Source organism: Panicum virgatum, chromosome 2N (genome assembly GCF_016808335.1).
Source record: "Panicum virgatum strain AP13 chromosome 2N, P.virgatum_v5, whole genome shotgun sequence".
NCBI lineage: Eukaryota > Viridiplantae > Streptophyta > Magnoliopsida > Poales > Poaceae > Panicum > Panicum virgatum.
In genome coordinates, this window is record NC_053146.1 from 57,706,774 (window position 1) to 57,727,102 (window position 20,329).

Consider the following 20,329-nt stretch of genomic DNA (forward strand, 5'->3'; position numbering starts at 1 on the left):
GAAGCCGCGCACTACGCACGAGCTCCTGGAGATCTCCACCAGCCACGCCTCCGGCGAGGAAGTGGTTGGGGCTGTCTTCAAGCGTGACCAGCACGCGGCGAAAGAAAAGCGATGTGACCGCGACAAGACTTCCTCGAGCCGCGAGGATAGGAAGAGCAAGAAGAACCACCGACCTCCCATTGCCGGCGAGGTCGCGGCAGCGGCACGCCAAGATAAGCGCCCGCCGAGAAACGACCACTTCAGCCAGCTCCTGGAAAAGCCATGCACCAACCATGGCTATCCAGTGAACCACAAGTTCAGGGACTGCGATATGATGAAGCGCCTCCTCCGACGGACAGCCAAGCCCGACGGCGACGGCCACGACAAGAGGCCCGATGCCGACTAGGACAGAGGGAAGCCGGCGGATGGAGAGTTCCCGGACGTGGATCGATGCTTGGTGATCATCGGCGGCCTGGAGGACGAGTGCTCCAGATGACTACAGAAGGTTCGGCTCCGCAAGGTATGTGCTGCCGCAAGTTCCATTCCTAGAAAGTTTAAGTGGGCGTCCACGCCCATTATTTTCGATCAGGATGACCATCCGGCAAGCATCCCTCGACTTGGGAGCTATCCTCTCGTCGTTGACCCCGTCGTCAGCAACATGCGTCTGTCCAAGGTGCTGATGGACGGGGGTAGCAGCCTCAACATCCTCTACGTTGACACTTTGGACGCCATGGGAATCCCCCGAGCCTGCTTGCGGGAATCCCTCTTCCCCTTCTACGGCATCATGCCAGGCATGAAGGCGTACCCGGTTGGCAACATCGACTTGCCGGTTATGTTTGGCAGCAAAGCCAACTTCCGCACCAAAACCCTCACGTTTGAGGTGGTGGAATGGAAGGGGGTGTACCATGCCATTCTCGGGCGCCCCGCCTACGCCAAGTTCATGGCGGTGCCCAACTACACCTACCTTAAGCTCAAGCTGCCGGGCCCAAACAGTGTCATCACCGTGAGCGGCTCATTCGAACAGGCCTACATAAGCAGCCGCGAGTACTATGACCTCGCCACCACCACGGCAAACTCGGCTGAGCTCGGCCAGCTTCGCGCCGCCACCGCCGAGTGCCGTCCTGACCCTAGCAGGCCTAGCCAGGCACTGGCCTTCGTCTCAACCGACGAGACCAAGACGGTTGTGGTCGACGACGCCGATCCAACCAAGACGGTGCGGATCGGCTCCCAGCTGCCGGCCAAATAGGAACACGCGCTCATTGACTTCCTCCGCGCCAACAAGGACACTTTTGCCTGGAAGCCGTTCGATATGCCGGGCATCCCAAGGGAGGTCGTCGAGCATGAGCTCCGCATTTTGCCGGGATCCAAGCTCGTCCAGCAACGACTGCGCCGCTTCGACGATGAGAGGCGCAGGGCCATAGGAGAGGAGATAGCTAAGCAATTAGCTGCTGGCTTCATTAAGGAAGTCTACCACTCCGACTGACTATCTAACCCAGTCCTTGTAAAAAAGAAAACCGGTCAATGGATGATGTGTGGTGATTACACCAGCCTAAACAAGGCATACCCCAAAGACCCTTTTCCTTTGCCTAGGATAGATCAGATAATCGACTCCACCTCCGGGTGCGAAATCTTGTCTTTCCTAGACGCCTACTCGGGCTATCACCAGATAGCAATGAAGGAATTCGACCAGCTCGCGACATCCTTCATCACACCGTTTGACTCATACTGCTACGTGTCGATGCCGTTCGGTCTCAAGAATGCAGGGGCAATGTACCAGCGATGCATGCAAGCCTGCTTTTCCGACCAGATCAACCCGCCGATCGACCCCGACCGGCCGGACTCGCCTCGGGCGATGGTCGCGGTCTACGTTGACGACATCGTCGTCAAAACACCGCGCGCGGACGACCTAGTCGCCACCCTGAGTGCCACGTTCGCAAACCTCAAAAGATTCAACATCAAGTTGAATCCCGAGAAATGCACATTCGGTGTGCCCAAGGGCAAACTTCTCAGGTACATGGTGTTTGAGCGTGGCATCGAAGCCAACCGCGACAAAATCACAGCCATAACCAACATAGGGCCCATTCGCGGTGTTAAGGGTGTCCAGAGGTTAACCGGGTGCCTGGCGGCGCTCAGCCGGTTCATCGCCCGGTTGGGAGAGCGAGGCTTACCGCTGTACAAACTCCTCAAGATATCCAACACCTTTGTTTGGACAGAGGAGGCACATACGACCCTCGACCGCCTCAAGGCCCTCTTATCCTTTCCGCCGGTGCACGTCGCACCAGACCCCTGCGAACCCCCTTTTGCTACTTAGCTGCCACTAACTATGTGGTCAGCGCCGCCCTGGTGGTCGAAAGGGAAGAACAGGGACATGCCCTTAAGGTCCAACGACCCGTTTACTTCGTCAGTGAAGTGCTGACCGACACCAAGTCGCGGTACTCGCAGACACAAAAACTTCTGTACGCCGTCATCATGGCAGCCAAGAAGCTGCATCACTACTTCACCGAGCACGAGGTGTCGGTCGTCACCTCGTTCCCACTCGGAGAAATTGTTCGCAACCGCGACGCTGTGATACGAATTTCCAAATGGCCAGTCGAGCTGATGGGCTACGACGTCAAGTTTGTGCCACGCATGGCGATAAAGTCCCAGGCCCTCGCCGATTTCATCGCTGAGTGGACGGAAGTCCAAGCACCGACCCCAAAAATCTCTCACGAGTACTGGACCCTCTACTTCGACGGGTCGGTCATGGGACCCGGCGCGGGGGCCGGGGTCGTCCTGGTGTCCCCAGAAGGAGGCAAGTTCCAGTACGAAGTTCGCCTCCACTTTCCTGCATCTAACAATGTTGCAGAATATGAAGCACTCATCAGCGGCCTCTGCATAGCCATCGACATCGGAGCAACCCTCCTGTACGTCTACGGTGACTCCAAGCTCGTAGTCGACAAGGTCATGAAGAACTCCAACTGTGAGAGCCCCCTCATGGACGCATACTGCCAAGAAGTCCGCAAGCTAGAAGGCAGATTTCGGGGTCTGGAGCTCCACCACATCCCACGAAAGCAAAACCCCGATGCGGATGCTCTCGCAAAAATGGCCGCCGAGCGCAAGCCGGCGCCCAGTGGTGTCTTCGTCAATGACCTGAACGCGCCGTCCGCACGAGAGAAGCAGTTGGCCGCAGACAGAGCAAAAACAGAGGAAGCAGAGCATGCGTAAAAAACAGAGCACGCTTCCTCCGACCCAGCCCCCGACCAGGTACCCGGGGGCCCAACCTGCCTCGCTACAGAACAATCCGACCCAAGCCAGGCAGACAACACAGATTGGAGAGCCGGCCTATTGGCTTATCTCCTCCACAAAGTCCTCCCCGAGGAACGCAACGCAGCCCGTCGGGTAGCCCGATGAGCCAAAACCTTCGCTGTGATTGACGGCGAGCTCTACAAGCGCAGCCCCTCAGAGACTGGCATTCTCATGAAGTGCATCCCCATCGCCCAGGGCAAGGAGCTACTTCTCGAGATACACGTCGGGATCTGCGGACACCACGTTGTGCCACGCTCCTTGGTCGGAAAGGCTTTCCGACAAGGATTCTACTGACCAACAGCCCTGCCCAATGCGGAAGACATCGTCCGTGCATGCAAAGGATGCCAGTTCTATGCCAAACAAACCCACTGGCCGGCCCAAGCCCTCCAGACCATCCCCATAACATGGCCATTCTCAGTATGGGGTCTGGACATGGTGGGGCCACTCAAGAAGGCACCAGGGGGGTTCACCCACTTACTTGTCGCAATCGACAAGTTCACAAAATGGATAGAGGCAAAACCGATAACCACGATCGACTCCAAGGAGGCCGTCAAGTTCTTCCTAGACATCGTGTACAGATTCGGTGTGCCCAACTCCATTATCACCGACAACGGGACGAACTTCACATGTCACTACTTCCAAGAGTTCGCGGAAGGATACGGGATCCGGATCGACTGGGCATCGGTCGGACACCCGCGCACGAACGGGCAAGTAGAAAGAGCTAACGGCTTAATCCTCCAAGGGCTCAAACCGCGGATTTTTGACATGCTCAAAAAGTTCACGGGTCGTGGGTGGAAGAACTGCCGGCAGTGCTCTGGAGCTTGTGAACCACACCTAACCGGTCCACAGGACTAACACCCTTCTTCCTAACATACGGTTCCGAGGCCGTCCTGCCCTCCGATCTGGACTACGGGGCGCCAAGAGTCAAAGCCTTTGACCCAACAACGACAGCCGAAACCCAGAGGGACGCCATGAAAGTTTTGGAGGAAAAGGCTAGCTACGCTGCACTGATCGGCTCGCTACCAACAAACTCTATTCATGTACCATGAGAGGCGCATAAGGGAGAGGACACTGCTGGCCGGAGATCTGGTGCTACGACGGGTCATGTCGACGAAGGACAAGCACAAGCTTTCGCCGCCATGGGAAGGACCCTACAGCATCGCGGAGGTGATACGGCCAGGCACCTACAAGCTAAAAGACTCTGACGGTAGCATTCTGACCAACTCATGGAATATAGAACAGTTACGGCGTTTCTTCCCGTAAGAAGCACTAGTGGCTAATAGATTAGGGAAGGATTTTTGTAGACTTTGACCATCAAGACATCTGTCAGTCTAGAAACAAGTATTCTTGCCATTGCCCACTTCTAAAATGATGGCAGCTGCAAAGAAGGCTTTAACCTGTGGTGAAGATTGGATAGGAAAGAACGCCCATGGTTTTCAAGAAGAAAAGCTATTCATAAGAAAGAAAAAAACGGTTGTGGATGAATACCAGGGGCAGATTATGACAACGTCATATGTAGTGTCAGTATTGCATGAGGTGGATGAGAAACAGAAAATGGGCACACGTCAAAAAAGTGGAATTCCTCTTGCAACATTAGTCAAAAGTTAAAAAATGTAACCGACCCCCTCAAAATGAACACAAGAAACTCATATGGCCGTATTCTGAAGCTATCACTGAACTATGACCAAAGACGGAAAACTTTTGGAAAAAAGTATAAGGCCTATGAAAAATGATGAAAGGGCAACAAAGAAAAGGCGTAGAACACTAAACAAAACTGCCGCATCAACAGCCTCGCCTCTTCCCAGAGTGAGATCGACCTGAATGTCTCTTGTGATGCCCAGAACTCCGAACCACCTGGCAATAAAAGAAAAAACACAAAATTAAAAAGAAAACAGACAAAATGCATGTATATCTTTGCGTGGAACGAACCTCTTTTATGGAATTCAGTATATCCACAATCTCTGCGAAGGTTGGTCTTAGAGCTGGATCTTTCTGCCAGCATCGCTGAAGTAGATCCACAAGCATAGGATGAGTATCAGCAGCAATAGTAGGCCTCAGATCCTGCAGGCAGAGATATTGGGTCTAGCATATTACTATCCCCAACAGGAATTCTGCAGCAATGCCCCAAGGAGAAGTTCAAATCCAGCAAGCACCGGAAAAGATTCCATCACCCCGAACAAATCTACAACTCAACATATGCCTTTTTTGTTGTTTTCCCTTTCAGCAAATTGAACTGATGTGCTATGATACCTTTTGAACAACAGCAACTGCCGCCTGAAGAGGTGTCATGTCTTCGTATGGAAGCTGGAAAGGAAAAGCCAACTCCACAATCAGCAAAACCACAATTCTGCACTACCATTATGCCTGAAATAAAAAGCTCGTGAGAGTAAAGAACCTTTCCAGTCAGCAGCTCCCAAAGAACTATCCCGAAACTGAAAACATCCGCCCTATGGTCATACGGCAAGTGCTCAATGACCTGCAAATAGTTTCTAGTGAAACAGATGCTACAAGCTTAACTCTTCCAGTGGCACAAAGCTCAAGCACAGAGTGAAGATGGTGCATCAATATGACACCTCCTAAGGAACTCATTAAACCCAATACGCCAATAAATTATTTGTTATGTTTTACTGAAAGCAATCTAGAGATAAAAGAAACGTGATAAGAGTTTGCTGGACTACCTTCAGTTTGTCAGGTCGCTATTTTATTCTAGTTGAGACCCGCAGTGTAATCCAACAAAAGGATTTTGGATTTCTTTTCTCAAGGTACTTTCTGATAATAATCAGGATTTTCTTTTATAATATTTTAATTGGTACCTACGGCAGACCAAATAAGAAAATTATACTAAGGCATGCTACAGCCGGTGGCCTGGTGAAGCTTCATTCATGTAGATCAAGCAGAATAACAAAAAAGAATGAATGTTAAGGAATATTCAGATTGTATTTCTCCAAACCCTAAAAGGGTGGGTAATATAGTAGCTGTACATGGGCCTTTAGATAGGCCAAACATATATACACCAACACCACCGCTCCCCCCCCCGCAGTCTGAACAACCGGCGCAGCGGAGTTCAGGACTGGAGAACAAAGAAAGCACACACAGGGACAACACCCCCCCCCCCCCCCGGCAGCCACAACTAGCCACCTGCTACGTTGAGGCTGGAGCGAAACTCCGAGAAAGTTGAGGAGGGGAGACCCTTGATGAAGATGTCGGCAAACTGGGAGGTGGTCGGGACATGGAGGACCCGAACATCGCCGATAGCAACCCGGTCGCGAACGAAGCGCAAGTCGATCTCCACATGCTTCGTCCACTAATGTTGTACGGGGTTGGTGCAGAAATACACGGCGCTGATGTTGTCGCAGTAGACAAGCGTGCTCTTGGCGAGCGGGCTATGAAGCTCAGCCAAGAGCTGTCGTAGCCAAGATGCCTCCGCCATGCCGTTAGCGACAACACGGTACTCCGCCTCGGCACTGGAGCGGGAGACAACCGACTGCCGCTTGGACGACCAGGAGACAAAGTTGCCGCCTAGGAAGACGGCGTAGCCGGAAGTGAAGCGGCGAGTGTCCGGACAGCCAGCCCAATCAGCGTCGGTGTAGACAACAAGCTCAGCAGAGGGAGATCGGTGAAGAATCGGGCCGTAGTCAACTGTGCCACGGACGTAGCGGAGGAGACGCTTCAGCTCAGCAAGATGTGACTCCCGGGGATCATGCATATGAAGACAAACCTGCCGGACGGTCCGGCCTGGTGAAAGTGAGGTATTGCAAGGCATCAGCAAAACTCCAGTAGGCAGTAGGATCAGCTACGGGATCACACATATCAACAGACAGCTTCGCCTGAGTGTCGACAGGAGTGGAATAGGGCTTGCAATCAGTCATCCCAGCCCGCTCCAAAATATCAAGTGCATACTGCCGCTGGCGAAGGAGAAGGCCGGAAGGACGAGGCTCAACAGTAATACCCAAGAAGTGATGGAGCTGACCAAAATCCTTCATAGCAAACTCTTGCTGCAGAGACAAGATGATGCGCTGAAGCAACTACTGACTGGAGGATGTGAGAACAATGTCATCAACATAGAGCAGTAGGTATGCAGCCTCATCCTCACAACGGTAGATGAATAGAGAAGTGTCAGACTTGGCCTCTGTGAACCCAATGTCAGCAAGAACGTGACAAATCGAGAATACCAAGCCCGAGGAGCCTACTTCAGACCATAGAGACTTGTTGAGCCGGCAGACCATGTCCGGGCGACTGGAATCCACAAATCCCGCTGGTTGACTGCAGTAGACTGTCTCTGCTAAAGTGCCATGGAGAAATGCATTCTTCACATCCAGCTGGTGCACAGGCCATGAGCAAGTGAGAGGACCGTGCGCACTGTAGCAGGCTTCACCACTGGACTGAAGGTCTCATCATAGTCCACACCAGGCCGCTGGGTGAAACCCCGGAGAACCTAGCGAGTCTTGTAGCGATCCAGTGTACCATCAGTCCGACGCTTATGCGTCTAGATCCACTTGCCAGTGACCACATTGCAACCAGACGGACGCGGCACGAGATCCCACGTCTGGTTGGCAAGAAGAGCCTCGTACTCCTCTTCCATCGTGCGACGCTAGTGAGGATCCGCCAGGACGTCGCGGACAGATGAGGGTACCGGAGAGATCCGCTACGCTCCCTAGGTGGCAGAGAGAGTTGCGGGCCGAAGAACCCCAGCCGCCCGCCGAGTCACCATGGGATGAATATGACTAAGGTCCCGATGGATGACGGGCGGGTGGTACACTACTGGCTCAACACGAGAGCGAGTCGGTGGAGGCGACGGCTCCGGTGTACTGTGCGCATAGCGCGCTGGAGCCTCTGGGGGCGGAGTCGGAGGTCGTGAATCCGGCGCCGGTGTCGGCACCGAACAACGCCGGTACACCTGCACTGGCTGAGCGTAGCGCGCAAGGAAGCCTGGGCCGCGCGTGGCGCAGCAGGAGGCACCGGGGCCGCGCGTGGCGCAGCAGAGATCACCGGAAGCGGTGTCGGTGTACTAGGAAAACCTACGGAAGAAGGACAGACAGAGGAAGCCTGGGGCCGCGCGTGGCGCAGCAGGAGGCACCGGGGCCGCGCGTGGCGCAGCAGAGATCACCGGAAGCGGTGTCGGTGTACCAGGAAAACCTACGGAAGAAGGACAGACAGATAAAGGTGGCTAAACCACCGGGTCAGGCGAAAACATGGACTCCAACTCGGGGTGAGGGGCAGAAGTAGAGGAGGTGGAGTAGGGAAAATCCGACTCGTCAAACACATGCCAGGAGATGAGGACCCGGCCAGAGGTGAGGTCAAAGCAGCGGTACCCCTTGTGGTCAGGGGAGTAACCAAGAAACACACAACGAGTCGAGCGGGGCGCCAGCTTGTGAGGAGCAGTGGCGGAGATATTAGGGTAACACGCACACCCGAAGACACGAAGGTGATCGTAGCTAGGAGGGGTACCGAAAAGAGCGTGGTGTGGAGTGGGAGCAGGGGAAGCCGTGGACGGAAAGCGGTTGAGCAAGTAGGTGGCGGTGTGGAGACTCTCAGCCCAGAAGCGAGAGGGGCGGCAGAGAGGCCTGGATCAGAAGGGTGCGCATGACATCGTTCGTGGTGCGAATCATCCGCTCAGCCTTGCCATTATGTGGAGAGGTATACGGACAAGACATACGCAGCTGAACACCCCGAGAGAGAAAGAAAGAACGAGAGGTGTTGTTATCGAACTCACGCCCATTGTCACACTGGACGGCTTTAATGGTGAGGACGATCTGAGTAGACACATAGGCAAAGAAGTGGAGGAGGGTGGGAAAAGTCCCAGACTTGGTGCGCAAAGAAAAAGTCCAAGAGTAATGAGAGACATCATCAACCACCACCAGATAGTATTTGTAACCAGAAATACTGGGTATAGGAGATGTCCACAGATCACAGTGAACAAGATCAAAGGCATGTGTGGCATGCGAAGAAGAAGAAAAAGAAAGTCTAACATGACGACCTAGCTGGCACGCATGACACAGGTGCTCAGCAGGGGCTCTAGTACAAGGAACATCTGTACTACGACGGAGCTGTGCCAAAACATCGCGGCCGGGGTGACCAAGCCGGCGGTGCCAGGTGGTGGAAGAAGAAGTCGCGGCAAGGGCAGCTGACGAAGAAGTCGAAGGCGGAGCAGCGGAAGCAGGAAGATGAAGGGTGTAAAGGGGCCTCGAGCTGTCACATCGGAGGAGCGGACGCCGGAAAGCCGAATCCTTCACAGTAAGACCAGAGGAGTCAAATTCGACAGAACAAGAATTGTCAACTGTAAACTGGCGAATGGATAGAAGGTTATGAACCATCTAAGGAGCAACAAGAATATTGGGAAGATGAAAAGAACCAGGAGCAGAACCCACGGAGGTGACAGGAAGACAAGACACATCACCAACCATGATAGAAGAAGGACAAGAAGGATGTGGGGGTCGGACAGAAGAAAGGATACCAACATCTGGGGTGGTGTGGAAGGAGGCACCCGAGTCAGCGATCCACTCGGCGCTGACTGGCGGTGTCAGCCCCATGGTGCTGAAGGACTGCGCCAGCTTAGCCTGGTCCCACCCCCCAGGCCAGGTCGGAGGCTGGCTGGACTGAGCGGGTGGAGTCCAGGACGGCGCGAACAGGGGAGCAGCACTGGTGAACATGGCCGCCGGCTGGAGCTGAGGACGAGGCCCCCCCTCCGACCCTGAAACGGCCACATCGAGATGCGCCCTAACTATGGGTTGCTGAAGAATGGCCAGGGCGTGCCTCCAAGGGCAGGGGCAGAAGCAGGAGCCGGAGCCGGAGCAGGAGTCGGCGTGCCGCGACGACCCCCACCAGCACCACCACCGGTAGTAGCAGTGCCACCAGCACCACCAACACCACGTCCCCTCCCACCGACGACGCCCACCCCCCCCCCCCCCCCACCGCTCAGCCCGGGGGGAGAAGCACCAAGGAGAGAGGTGGCAGGCGAGGCGGAGGAAGCCAGTGGTGCAGCCACGAGCGCGGTGGAGGACGAGCCAGTCGCGGGACCCCTGGTGATCTCCACTAGGACGAGGTCGTTCCGGACCTGCAGGAAGGAGGTGAAGGGCCTCTGGCTGATGATCCATGTCCGCAGGTGGTCATATGTGCTATTGAGACCCCGCAGGACATTGAGCACCAAGACCCGATCAGGCACCGGGCACCCGAGGTCGTGAAGAGCATTAGCCATGCCCTTCATCCTCCGGCAGAACTCACCAACAGAGAGGTCCCCCTGCTCGAAGGTGCGGAAGGAGGCGTCGAGGTGGAGAGCGCGGGCCTCAGCGTTGCCGAGGAACTGCCCCTCGAACGCCAGCCAGGCCTGGCGCGCGGTGCCGCCGTGAGTCCTGACGATGTCTTGCAGATCGAGGGAGATGGTCCCAAAGATCCAGGACATGGCGATGCTGTCGAGGCGCAGCCACACCATGTCACGCGCCTCGACCGGCGTGTCAAGGAGGACGTGGTCGTCGAGGGCGTAACGGCGGAGGGCGAGGAGGACCTGGTCCTGCTAGTGCCCGTAGGAGGACATAGGGTCGAGGAGGACGGAGACCAGGGCCTTGATGTTCTGGACACCGGCGGCCTGGAGGTGAAGCTGGGCGACCATGGGGTCGGTCGGGTCGAGTCGGGGTCCAGAACCAGAGGCGGCATGCTCGGTGAAGGGGACGACAGGCTGCTGGCTGGAGGAGACAAGGATGTAGTGCTCCGCCTCGGCGACCCGGCGAGCGAGAGCATCTGCCGCGGAGCGCTCGCGCTCCCAAACGAGGGCAGCCGCACGGACCCGCTCCTGAGCCGTCGCAGCCTCGGACTTGGCGACGCGGAGGGCCGCGGCAAGAGCAGCGTCGGCCGGAGCAGCTCAGGCGACGGGGGCCTTCGTACCGCGAAAGGCAGCGGCGGTGAACGGCGCATCCGCGGGGGGCATACCCAACCCGCACCAGAGAGGAGCAGCGGCCGCGCCCCCGCGCCCATGGCGGCTGCGGCGGCGGCGTCCGGCCCGCCTGTGGCCGGCGACGGAGGAGGAGCGCCGACGGCGGCAAGCGCAGCGGCGGTAGTGGAGGTGCGTGCGCTCGCGCCCGCTGGAATCTAGGGCCATGCGCGCGGCACGCCGGGAGCAAAGGAAAAGGATCCGCCGGCGGCAACAGAGGAGAGGAGAGGGGAGGGGAGGAGGAGGGGTGGCGCCGGCGGCCGGCCGGCCATGGAGGCGGCGGCGGCGGCGGCAGTAGAGAGGGAGAGAGAGGAGAGGCTAAGGTGATACCATGTTAGGGAATATTCAGATTGTATTCCTCCAAACCCTAGAAGGGTGGGTAATATAGTAGCTGTACATGGGCCTCTAGATGGACCAAACATATATACACTAACCCACCCCCCCCCCCCCCGGCGCAGTCTGAACTACCGGCGCAGCGGAGTTCAGGACTGGAGAACAAAGAAAGCACACACAGGGACAACAATGAATTATGTCACAATAGCTCAGGTATTGCAAGCTGCTCAAAGAAAAAATAATTTGATTTTTTTGAAAAATGGCATTGCAAACTAAGTAAGGTTTAGGTACAACAATAAAAGGCCTCAAAAAATTTGTTGCTTCAAGCAGAACTCTCAGAAGGTGGTCAAGGGAGAATAAGTTCAAACATTTGGGCATTTTGTAATCCACTTGATACAAAACCACATTTAAGATTGGACGAATTTCATAGAAGATTCTATTAATGCTAAGAGCTTGTCAATGTTTAAGAACATGGATTTGGCAAAATCAACCTCAGGGGCCATCCATCTGTAGGTTCCGGTTTCTGCAGTCATAACTCCTGACTGGTCTTTAACCCTTGCGACCCCAAAGTCTGCAACCTTGACAACCTGCAAGATAAGTGTTGTACGTAACAAGATGCAAGTCCAAGGAACACTTACTATATCATTCAAGCGGCACAGTAATTCGAGGTAACACATACTTACATATATTGGAACATATATATAGTGCCAAGGGCAAGCAAACATAACCAGGTCGACTGTCAACAAGATAATGAGACATTCTCAAAAGCAAGTGCCATGGTTCACAGATACAATTGATAAATTGATTGGTTTCAGGGTAGGCAATCTGGTTCAATCTTTACTTGTGGGTTATGAGTGCCAACTTTGGCCAAGCATGCACACCTATGCATTATCATATAGTGAAGCATTTGTGATATAAGTTGACATACATATGTGAAGAAAAATAGGATATCAGAGGCAGATGATTTCTTGATTTGTATTACCATATGTAATTACAGCCATGGAGCTTGGCCATATCTTATTCAATTTCACAAGTGTAGGTGCAGAAGTATCTTCACAATGTCAGGATATCAGGACCAAAACCTTTGCTGACAAAGCTAATATTCCACTATGCTGAGAAGTGAATATTGTAGCAGACTTCTACTTTCCTAATGTGGATGCTGTAACAAAGGTTCATAATATGATGAGCAGCCAAGTACCTGATCATCCATAAGAAGATTTGCAGTCTTCAAGTCCCTGTGAACAATATTAATCTGATGCAAGTAATTCATTCCCTTGGACACATCAGATGCAATTCTTATCACATCTGGGAGCTGAAAACTTCCTTGTCTATTGTACAGGAAGTCGAAAATACTCCCTCCATGCATGAATTCTGACAAACAGAAGGAGAAGAAATAAATAGAGCAGAAATTAAAACACGAGAATCTAAGCAGCAGCACTGTAAATAGGAGGTATTATTCAGTGTTAGGCCTATGTACCTGTAACTATACACAAAATAGGTGGTCTCGTGCATGCGCCAATAAATTGGACAACATTCTTGTGACGAACCTTTCTGTAGAAATTGGATTAAACATGGTTGGAGAAGGTGACATAACAGATCAATGAGAATGACAATCCAAAATCAATTTTGAAAAAAAAACTATGAAGGATGGAGCGTAACGATTATGTCAAGAGCAGTAAGTTTCCAAGCATCAAGACTCAAAAAAAGGGCTAATGCTCGTCTATGTTTTTATACAATATATCATTAAGCTGTAATTGAGAAGATGATGTCAAATAAAGTAAAAATTACTTCTTAAACCCATGGTCAGCAAACCCAAATTGCAGAAATATGAAATACTTTTTTGTTAAAGTAGCATCACATTAATTCTCAAATGCAAAGTCATTATAGTGAATTCAATTCGCTTGAGCGATCATAAAGAAATAATGGAACATCAATCTAAAATGTTGTATTTTGTAAAGAGTGGAGTTACACCACTTTTTTCAGTCCAAGAATATGTAAAGCTCATTACTCACTTCATTATATATACTTCCTGTGCAAACTCACGCAGCATATCAACGCTAACCCTCTCAGGCTTGAGTACTTTGATAGCTACATCCTGACTACAGTACGTCCCATGGTATCTGATGGATGGCACACCAAATAACTCAGTTACATAAAAATAAGAGAAACTACTACAATTTACTTCTTGAACATACAGATCACCAAATGATCCAGACGCTAATTTTTGTTCGAATTTGAGAAGCCTGGGATCAACTTCCCAAACATCAGCTGCATCAACTGGTATTTGGACGAAGTTGGATGAAGCAGAAACCTCCAATGGCTGGTGATCAATCCTAGCAGACATCGACTGGACCAACGGCCATGCTCTGTACTGCATTAGTAACCATATGCACATAAAGTTTTTGGATGATATAATTGCATGAGCAGCACAAGATCCAGCAGTGCTGGTGTTGTCTTATTCAAGTTGCTCCATGGTTAAATGGCACTAAAGTTTACCGGTTTGTTGTTAATTTTGATAGACGAGCAATTTGTACTGCTTAGAAACAATAAAATGCAGTAAAGAGAAAAGTAACAAATTAAAAATCTGAAATTGCATCAGCAATACACTAAATTTGTACAAACCAAGAAGCAACTAACATGAGACTTGCCATATGATATAGAAAGGAATCTAGAGTCAATCATATATTCATATTCCAGTTAAAGCATTGGTCTGCCACCTTACCTTTATTTTATCAACACCTTTCCTCAATGCATTTCGGAGTATGTCAACCTGGACATTGTTGGAGAAGAGGATGAAACAAAAGGCTAACAAACATTGAACGGTCAAACATATATGCAGATTCAAATGTTAAGTGGTCATTGCAAGTTTGCTACAACTCTGAAGCTTTCTTAGTTTCTAACATTTCACAATCAACATACTATTTTCCAGCGTAGGTCTACCATCCTTATTGGTAGCCAATGGTGTGTGAGATCCAGTGATTTCTGGTAGCTACCAGCAGGGCAACAAACTGTCTAAAATCATGTTTGCTTTCAAATCAAATTTCTAGAAATGATTAACACCCCAAACTGTAGAATCCTTTCGATCTCTGTCAAAAATTCAGAGATTAAGTCATCAAGAAACAGCATTGAATTTTATCAATGAACAGGAATGGAGGGATGTCAAGAAGAGTGTTTGACAGAAGGTTGAAGTCAAAAGATAATTATGGTTGTTCCAGAGTTTGTTTTAGTTTGAAAATAAACAAGGATCCACCTAGCATCGTCTATTTTCATCTATATTGCGCGAGGCATAACAAAATAACAAATCAGTACCAGCACCTCGAAATATGTCCCTTTGCAGATCCTGAGTTCATGCGCAAGTGCACAGGAAAACAGTCGTAACTGCCCCCAATATAAACAGATCCTCAGCTACAAAATCTATTTTATTTTCCCTTCATGCCAACACTCCTGTGTTGTTATTTATTGTTTTGTACGTCACCTCTTTGCTAACCAAAAGGATTCATGACTTTAGTTAAAAAAAAAGAAAAGGAAAGCAATTGAAGATGGCATTCATAACAAGAGACAACATCCTGTTTATAAAACCTACCCTAATCCAGGGAACTCAGTAACCATGAAAAATTATGACAGGAAAATGGAATGTTGATTTGTCAAAATAAACTGAAGGGCCTAAAAGCATTAAATGTAATTGAATAGCTTCCGTTGTGCCTTTAGGAATGCCCTCACACATAAACTATGAACAAGGGGAAATAATATACTTTAGAAGAGCTTGAACTATCATTACTTCAAGCTTTGATTTTAGCTCAATTAATGGATAAGGTGGACTTATATACTTTTAGTGTCACTGTTCGATTGTGTTGTCATCATATTTATGAGGTGTTGACAAGACCTGTACAATAATTTTGGAATTTGCAAGATTGATGACATAGTATAACACACAATATGCTATCTGATTCTGAACTCGATTGTAATCTGGAATATACAACACCAAAAGGTTCTATCATTACATAAAGAACAAATTCAGACCCTACAACTCTTTGGATATTATATCTATGCCAAAAACAGTACACCGGTACTAAGCATTGCAGTTTCAGCTTATATGACCTTGTCTAAAGGATAGATGTACAGTAGCTATACATGGCTCTGTCAAACAATGATTGTTCAGTTGTCTTTTCCCCATAAAAGTTGAATTACCTCATACTCCCAGCCCTCAACAACAAATATGTCCAAGGAACAGCCATCGCTCGTCGAATATGCATGTGCTTCTTGAATATTAAGACCAAGCTCCCCAAGAAGAGAGGTTAACTGGATAAGAAGAAAAGATGTATACATTTAGGCCTTGTTTGGAACTTTGGATACAAAGTATTTTTGGAGTATTAGACAAATACTACGGTTTAGCAAAAATAATATGGTTTTCAAAAGTTGTTGGGTATTTGGATGCAACAAACATTCTAGTTTTTAAAACCATGGTATTGTCAAAACTCAAACCGTAGTCTTTTTTTGGAGTTCTATAAACTCCACTCAAGACTTCATTTTCTAAACCATGGTTTTGCATGCCTTTAGCTTATAAAACCACAGTATCTTTATACTATAGTTTTCTAAAACTTTGACATCCAAACAATTAATAGCTGTCCCAAAACATGCGACCAAGTGTACAACTAAGTGGAGTCACGAAGAATTAGAAAACAGAATCAATTGATCAATATATAACTTTAGTGTGTGAACAGTTTTTTATGGAAAGAGTAGGGTAGCATGCTACTGGAACCATACTGCTGATGATAACATAAAGTACAAGCTACAAAGTAGTAAAGGATCCACAGCATCCAAAGAAAAAGTACAGATACAAGACAAAACAAGATTTGAAACAAGTAATCCTACATGAAATTGGACATGGGTGCGGGTGTCGGTGTCCGACTCGGGTGCGGGTGTCCGATTCGTTAGAATTTTCGGGGACACGGCAAATAACACTTGGAATCCGACACAGGTGTCGGAATCCGATACGGGTGCGGGGTATCCGACTCGGCAAAAAAATTAAGACACGGGTGTCCGGGTAACACAGAGCATAACTATGCAGAAAGGAGCAGGAATCACAGGAAAAACATCATATCAACAAGCCACAGGATAGCTGTAGCTTACATATGCAGCATATCTCACTACTAAAACACTAAGTAAAAACATCACTTGTGTTAGCAGTTCCATGCTGATTGAGGTTTCCAAATTTCAAGGTCATATAGTATCAAGTGGCCACAGACAGAGTGCAATCACATCAAAATGCTACTGCCATGCAAATAATACTTTCCAGTTCAGACAAGAAGTTGATGGTTTACCTGACTAAGAAGCTTTGGCTTATCGTCGCAAGCAAATATAATTTCATGCAAAGGCCTGTAATGGTATTGCATATCAGAAAATATTGGCCCTTCACTTATCATTACTAAAACATAATAAGACCTACAGAAGCTCCATAGAGATTGGGAGAAATGCAAGCAAAAGACTACTGCAAAAACTGCGGAAGTGTTAAAAAATAACTAATTAAACTATACTATAAGAAGCATTAAAAGATCATCTCAAGGACACAGGCAAACAAACTTACAGGTGGACTGCATAATATCAAAGAAGACTAGATCAAATCACCTTTGATCTCTTGATGCAAATGCTGAGCATTGGGGATCTTGTTCTTCTTGCTTAAAGGAGGTTGAGGACTCGAATCCGGTGTTTTCCTCCAGAGTAACAACCTAAAACTAAATCATTGTCAACATAAAGATGTAGTTTATTTAGTGAGTTAATAGCAATGCTAATGAAAGATACTACAATATATATGCTAAATTTCACAGTATCAATATCTATACTACAACAGGACAAGTTTTCATGGATTAAAAGTTTGCAACATCCTGCTAAGAGATTCATTGGCTCAAATTCAAAGTTGTTCCACACTGTAACAAAATGCTATTTCCATTCAACACAGTAAAAGCTAAATAAATCCCTAATCAATTCTTGTACAGGACATTTGATATCCACTACTTATAGTTTCAAACAATAGTACTCCTACAGTGCTCTGGCAACATGTACTCCATGGACACAGTGACTAATACAGTAAGAATTATGTAAAAGCCGAGCCTGCAATTTTGTATGTTATCTCCCTCTGTTTCTTGATAAAAAACACACAAGAAAACATAGGGAACTATGAGGGTGATCTACTTTGAAAGCTCCGAAATCAGAGAAACAAATGCCAAAAGAAAATATACAAGAAGAAATATATGAGATGTCCTTTGAATAAGTGCATATCGAACTTTTTATTCTAAAATGATTAGGGCATCCATCCCTTCATGCATATTCATACAAGACACGAGAAGCTCAAACATAACTCATGTAATTGCGTGAGTTTGAGACCTTAAACTAGATAGAGATAGTCTAAGGCTCTTTTACAGAAGAGCTTATGGTTATTTCATAGAAATAGATGGGGAAATAATAGCCACTAATTGATGTCTAGTCAGTATGAATAAATAAAGTATATATAATTATATATGCTGTATGAGCTAATCACCTGTGAAGGACGAACATCAAAGACCAGCCCATTCATGGGGTCACGGGCTTGCTCAAGCAATTTCTTGTGCAGTAAGACATCTTCTACCCGTTCTACATTGACATCCAAAGCGTATCTGTCCGATCACATAGTCATGGAAGCCTAATATAAGATTTCAGTGACATGCAATTTTTAAATAAGTGCTAGTTCTCGCCACAGCGAGCTACAGTAAGACACACACATTTGACAACACTGAGTCGCTAACAGTACCCTTCTGGACAACTTTGCTGTTTTGATGTTGTGACAAATACTCTGATAAACAGGCCAGGCCATTCTAAAGAAGTAAACAGCAACATGACAAGTACGGAAGAAAACAAGAAGCATAGTACCACTTATATCAAATGGTGACGATCACGAGGAATGCCTAAGCAATGACTGTTTGGTGTTTACACAAAATCTCCAGTAGATGAGTAGATTTACTAGTGTCAATTAATGCGACAAACTTTTGTGATACTTCAGAGAGAGATAGAACGTCCATTTATAAACAGTGTGCCGACCATCCAACCAGACTGGCAACGTGTTATAAAACTAGTCTTCACGAGATTAAAGAGAAAAGGCAAAGGAAACAGCAACTTGTTGTACTACGAGGAGTTGTACTGCATGTACTGTCTGCAAGACTAGTTGGGTTGTGTTTATCTACATCCTGCAGAGCACTAGGCTAGTTAAGCTTGAGCATTAATCAATCCAAATGGCATGTACTAATCACCGAGAAAGAAAAAACGGCTAGCTTTACCTTTGCATCCTGATCCGAGTGTATTTACGTAGCATCACGAAAGTTTTTTATTTTGAAATAAAACATCACGAAAGTTTCCATGGCCCATGGTGGACCATACGACAAGCGCCACGGCGAACGCGAACACAGATCTTATCAGCGACAAAAAGGCGCTAGCCTTAGCTTTAGCTACAGCGGCGACGAGCAGCTGCGGCGCGGATCAGCTCCCTGTGCGATCTACTGGACCCCAATCGCAACAGCGGAAACGGAGAATAATCGAGCCAGGAGAAGATAGATCAACTCCTTCATGCGATCCAACAGTAGAGCATCCTACGCATCCGGCGCGACGCATCGAAATTTGGCAGAGAGGTGCTATAGCAACTACAGCCTACATGCGAGAGAGAGAGAGAGAGAGAGAGAGAGAGAGAGAGAGAGAGAGAGAGAGAGAAGCGGACCTGGCCGGTAGGCCTTGGAAATGGGCCCAGAGCTCTTCCTCCAACTCCGGGCGGCCGCCGCCGTAACCGCCGGCGCGGATACGGCGGAGCACCTCGGCGTAGGCCTCGGCCTTCCGCTGCCTCCCGGCCGCGCGGCCAGCGGAGGCGGGCGGCGGCGGCGGGGGCGAGGCGCCGCGGCTGCCGCAGGACTCGGCGGCCATAGGGGCGGGCGGCTAGGGTTCGCGGCGTGGAGCCGGGGCAGCGGCGCGTGGTGGAGCTCCCATGGGCGGCGTCGCCGTCGTGGGTTGCGGCGCTTTATACGAGGAGAGAGAAGGAGGATGGGGCAGGTGGTGCTGAGTCATGACTCATGAGACGGGGAGACGGGAAGCTGCTCGCCGTGGGCCCGGATTCGAGGCGCCCGGCTTCGCACTTCAGCCCCTCTCTTTCTCCGAATTTCATTTTTTTTTGCCAAGCACACGGATATGGAATATACGGTGTTTCCTTCATTTTTTTTCTTTTTTTCATTCTTTTCGTTCGAAAAAACACCCCATGGTAAGCTATTTACTAATAACTCTTTTTGACATATATAATGGAATGATGACGCAATTTAACATGTATAAACTCTTTTTTTTTTTGAAATAATACATTTTTATAGATGTTGCTAGTCAAAGTTAAGAAGTTTCACTAACAATTTTTTTACTTAGAATAAACCTAAATACAGTTATGTTGTGATAAGAGGAAGTAGTATGCTTGTATAGGCAGCACCATGCAGAATTGCACGAAAAGGGCCATCACTCATGGTTCCTAGCCAGTAGCCTCATTTCCACACGTTTTTACACGCATGAGAGATTATCTAGGTACTGTGGCAGAAAATCATATCTGCCACCTCTCGTGTCTAGAACCATGAGAAGAAAAATAGCAAAAAAAAAACAGTATAGTCCTGGAGGCCACTAAACTACTCACTTGGTCATATGTCACAAATTCTTCACACAAAATATGTGTGTGTAATTTTCAAGCTTCAAAACAGAGCTTCCCCTCACACGATGCGTTCAGACCATCCCGCATATACTCCTTTACTTGTTTGAATG

At 48.9% G+C, this 20,329-nt stretch overlaps 2 protein-coding genes across 4 annotated transcripts; one reads left to right on the forward strand and one right to left on the reverse strand.

Moving 5' to 3' along the window:
• The first annotated feature begins 637 nt into the window (after positions 1–637).
• Positions 638–1,225, forward strand: LOC120662809. Its single transcript, XM_039941878.1, has one exon. The coding sequence runs from the start codon at positions 638–640 to the stop codon at positions 1,223–1,225; it is 588 nt and encodes a 195-aa protein (XP_039797812.1).
• A 3,594-nt stretch (positions 1,226–4,819) lies between these two features.
• On the reverse strand, positions 4,820–19,589 carry LOC120658319 (serine/threonine-protein kinase STY17-like). 3 transcript variants are annotated; one of them, XM_039936574.1, is made up of 15 exons: positions 19,263–19,584; positions 18,057–18,171; positions 17,147–17,247; positions 16,843–16,897; positions 15,710–15,820; positions 14,244–14,291; positions 13,717–13,892; positions 13,534–13,641; positions 12,999–13,072; positions 12,720–12,892; positions 12,013–12,108; positions 5,660–5,740; positions 5,515–5,568; positions 5,194–5,325; positions 4,820–5,118 (listed from the first exon to the last, which is right to left on the reverse strand). In XM_039936574.1, exons 1-15 carry the CDS (start codon positions 19,460–19,462, stop codon positions 5,047–5,049), a joined length of 1,596 nt encoding a protein of 531 aa, XP_039792508.1. In that variant the 5' UTR covers positions 19,463–19,584; the 3' UTR covers positions 4,820–5,046. The 3 variants fall into 3 exon arrangements, with proteins under 3 accessions (XP_039792508.1, XP_039792507.1, XP_039792509.1); XM_039936573.1 differs by having other exon boundaries at positions 13,534–13,892; positions 19,263–19,586; XM_039936575.1 differs by lacking the exons at positions 4,820–5,118; positions 5,194–5,325; positions 5,660–5,740 and having other exon boundaries at positions 5,515–5,628; positions 13,534–13,892; positions 19,263–19,589.
• Positions 19,590–20,329: the final 740 nt, after the last annotated feature.

What these genes read in the sequence shown, in the direction of transcription:
- LOC120662809 (XM_039941878.1), top strand. Translation starts at nt 638, where the DNA reads ATGCGTCTGTCCAAGGTGCTGATGGACGGGGGTAGCAGCCTCAACATC.
- LOC120658319 (XM_039936573.1), bottom strand. Translation starts at nt 19,462, where the DNA reads ATGGCCGCCGAGTCCTGCGGCAGCCGCGGCGCCTCGCCCCCGCCGCCG. An exon ending in ATCTTCTTATGGATGATCAG is followed by an intron (nt 12,109 to 12,719) that starts GTACTTGGCTGC and finishes CTTATCTTGCAG; the next exon opens with GTTGTCAAGGTTGCAGACTT. An exon ending in CAGTTGCTGTTGTTCAAAAG is followed by an intron (nt 5,326 to 5,514) that starts GTATCATAGCAC and finishes CTCTGCCTGCAG; the next exon opens with GATCTGAGGCCTACTATTGC.